This window comes from Belonocnema kinseyi, chromosome 1 (genome assembly GCF_010883055.1).
Source record: "Belonocnema kinseyi isolate 2016_QV_RU_SX_M_011 chromosome 1, B_treatae_v1, whole genome shotgun sequence".
NCBI classification, from domain to species: Eukaryota; Metazoa; Arthropoda; class Insecta; order Hymenoptera; family Cynipidae; genus Belonocnema; species Belonocnema kinseyi.
Genome location: NC_046657.1, coordinates 18212342 through 18215835, shown reverse-complemented (window position 1 = coordinate 18215835; position 3494 = coordinate 18212342). Strand labels below are relative to the sequence as shown.

Genomic DNA, 3494 nt, shown 5'->3' with positions numbered 1-3494 from the left:
TTAAACTATTTTCCTTTCTGTAAAAAATGAAAGTATTCGTTTCAATTTTTTTTTAACAGTAAATATAACTATTTTATTTTTGCTTGAGAATGAATATTTTTTTATTTAAAAAATAAACTATTTCTTTGAAAATTTATGTGCTTTGTCAAGAATTCGCCTTTTTTGTTGAAAATTAATATTTATCGTTAAAAATTCACCTTTTTTAGTTGAAAATTTTCAAATTTAGATGAAAATTTGTCTTTTTTTAATGGAAAATTCAACTACTTCGTTAAAAAATTTAGAGTATTGAAAATGTTTACGTAGATTTATATTTTTGAAACTTAATCTGAATCTTTGAACTCTATAATTTATAAAAGTGAAAAACTTTGAAACTTCAATTTCAAACTTGTTCTTAAAAAATTATTTTCTGTTTTGTTGAAGATTTATATTTTTTATTGAAAATTCATCTCTGGTTGAAAATGTAACTACTTTGCTAAAAATATGTTGTTTTTTTTTTCTTTTCTTAAACTAACAATTCAACTATTCCATTAGAAAATTGAACTATTTTTCTAAAAATCCATTTTTATTTTGTTTTAAGAATTAGATTTTTAACAGAAAATTTAACTATTTTATTTTAGTTTGAAAATCAATCTTTTTTTTTAATTAAAACTGAACTATTTGGTTGAAAATGAATATTTTTTATTTAAAAATTAAACAATTTCTTTGAAAATTTATGTGCTTTGTCAAGAATTCGCCTTTTTTCTTGAAAATTAATATTTTTGGTTAAATATTTCTCTTTTTTTTTGAAAATTTTTTAATTTAGATGAAAATTTATCTTTTTTTAGTGGAAAATTTTAATTATTTCGTTAAAAGTTCACATATTTGGTTAAAAAATTGTATTTCTTGGTAGAAAAATATATATTTTTTTGTATGTTAATCTTCTTATTTAAACTATTTTCCTTTCTGTAAAAAATGAAAGTATTCGTTTCAATTTTTTTTTAACAGTAAATATAACTATTTTATTTTTGCTTGAGAATGAATATTTTTTATTTAAAAAATAAACTATTTCTTTGAAAATTTATGTGCTTTGTTAAGAATTCGCCTTTTTTGTTGAAAATTAATATTTATTGTTAAAAATTCATCTTTTTTAGTTGAAAATTTTCAAATTTAGATGAAAATTTGTCTTTTTTTAATGGAAAATTCAACTATTTCGTTAAAAAATTTAGAGTATTGAAAATGTTTACGTAGATTTATATTTTTGAAACTTAATCTGAATCTTTGAACTCTATAATTTATAAAAGCGAAAAACTTTGAAACTTCAATTTCAAAAGTTTGTAATTGAAGAGTTTTACTTTAAATGCTTTAATTTGTTGTTTCTTGTTTATTATTTTAAATGGAAAAATGTTAAGAATAGAGTTCGATTTTTAAAATTTCATTGACCGTAAAACTATGATTTTAATTTTAAGCACAAATAAAAATTTACAGGGATTGGCGAATTTAGGGAACACTTGCTTTTTCAATGCAGTTCTCCAATGTCTCGCTCAAACTCCCTTTTTAGTCAAAACTCTCGAAGATTTGCAGAAACCCGGACAGACTTTTGTCCTGCCCGGTGGAAAGTACAAAAAACCGGGCAGTTCCGAAGAAATAATACTGGTAATTACTCTACACGTAATTTCCGATTTATTATCAGTATTTTAATTACTTAACGAGAATTGATAAAGCTTTTTTTCTTCTTCAATTTTTAGCCACCAATCGAGGGAAGTTTGGAGTACGGTAACTCGTGCAATTTCACGCAAACTTTGCGCAAAACCCTCACTGAAATGCAGAGTTCAAATGGCCAACAAACATATAGTCCGAGGGAACTTTTGAGCTCTTTTAGGAAAAAAACCATGCAGTGCATGGACGGCGGTCAGCATGATTCTCATGAGCTTTTGAGGCATCTTTTGGAAATCGTCCGGAACGAGGACCTTCGAGTAAGTTTTCTTTTCAAATTCTACAATTTTAAAGTTTTTTTTTTGTTTTTGACATTTTCATCCATAATGAGAAGGTATTTAGTTTTATGCAGCACCTCGGTATAAATGTGAATTTTTTTTAGGTTTTTTAAATTAGGAAAACGGAATTTTTCGAATTTATTTGCTTTAAGTTTTGAGGCTTTTAGATTGAAAATTTATCAAGCTTTTTTTTTTTTGTGATGAACAGGAATAATGGGACGATAAGTGTGTTTTTTTAATAAATGGCAGGAAAATAATAAAAATCTGGCAAAGAAACTATTTTGAATAGAATATGATCGAGAAATTTTTTCGTTAACTTCTGGGGTTGAAAATTCAACTCTTTTTTTCTGAAAGTTTGTCTTTTTTATTTTAAAGTTTACATGCTTTAGCAGAAATTAAATCTTTTTTTTTTTTAAATAAAAATGCAACTGTTTGGTTTGAAATTAAGCTATTATACTATTTTCTTGAAAACTTAACTATTTTGTAGAAAATTTACTTTTTGTTTGAAATTTATATTTTGGTGTTGAAAAATGAACCGAAATATTTTCTGGATGACAGTTCCACTTATAAAAAAAATTGTTTTTTATTACAAATTCCTCTGTTTTAGTACAAAATTGATTTTCTTTGTGATAAAAATGCAACTATTTGGTAGAGAAATTAACTGTTTTGTTAAAAATTCATCCTTTTTGGTTGAAAAAAATTCGTCTTTTTGAATTGAAAATTTAATTTTTAGGGAAGAAAATTATTATTTGTTACAAAAATTCAATTTTTGATGTTACTGAGTTAACTGGAATCTTTTTTTGGATGAAAACTCAACTTGTTATGTAATAAAAAATTCTGCTTTAAGATAAATTTCATATTTTTTGATAAAAATGCTAATATTTGGCAGAGAATTTAACTATTTTGTAAAAATTCATCCTTTTTGGTTGAAAAAATTCGTAATTTTGGATTGAAAATTCAATTTTTTTGGTAGAAAATGATTTTTTCTTGTTAAAAAATTCATAGTTAGATTGCGAAAACTCGACTAAAATCTTTTTTAACAGAAAATTCAATTATCTTTGACAGTAAATTCAGAATTCGTAAATTTGGTTAAAAATTCGTCATTTTTTGTAGTAAAATAATCTTTTTGTTTGAAAATTCAACTTTTTGGACGAGAATTTTTGTATTTTATTGAAAATTCGTCATTTTGGTAGTAAATTAATCTTCTTGTTTAAATACTTTTTTTTTTAGTTGAAAATTCAAATTGTTCCTTTAGAATTCGTAAATTTTGTTAAAAATTCGTCATTTTTTGTAGTAAATTAATCTTTTTGTTCCAAAATTCATCTTTTTTGTTGAAAATTCCACTTTTTGGAAGAGAATTTTTCAATTTGATTAAAAATTTATCTTTTTGATAGCAAATTAATTTTTTTTCTCAAATTCTTTTTTTTGTTGTTGAAAATTCAACATTTTGGATGAGAATTTTTAAGTTTGATTTAAAATTCGTTTTTTTGGTATTAATTAATCTGTTTCAATCCTTTTTATTTT

The 3494-nt window shown here is 23.4% G+C and overlaps 1 protein-coding gene across 2 annotated transcripts in view; it reads left to right on the top strand.

Moving 5' to 3' along the window:
- Nucleotides 1–3494, top strand: part of LOC117169297 (ubiquitin carboxyl-terminal hydrolase 45) — a 42057-nt gene that overhangs the window by 11998 nt on the left and 26565 nt on the right. For both annotated transcript variants that reach the window (XM_033355614.1, XM_033355605.1), the window contains exons 5-6: nucleotides 1465–1632; nucleotides 1725–1952. In XM_033355614.1, the coding sequence (XP_033211505.1) occupies nucleotides 1465–1632; nucleotides 1725–1952 (396 nt within the window). The remainder of the gene's footprint in view (nucleotides 1–1464; nucleotides 1633–1724; nucleotides 1953–3494) is intronic.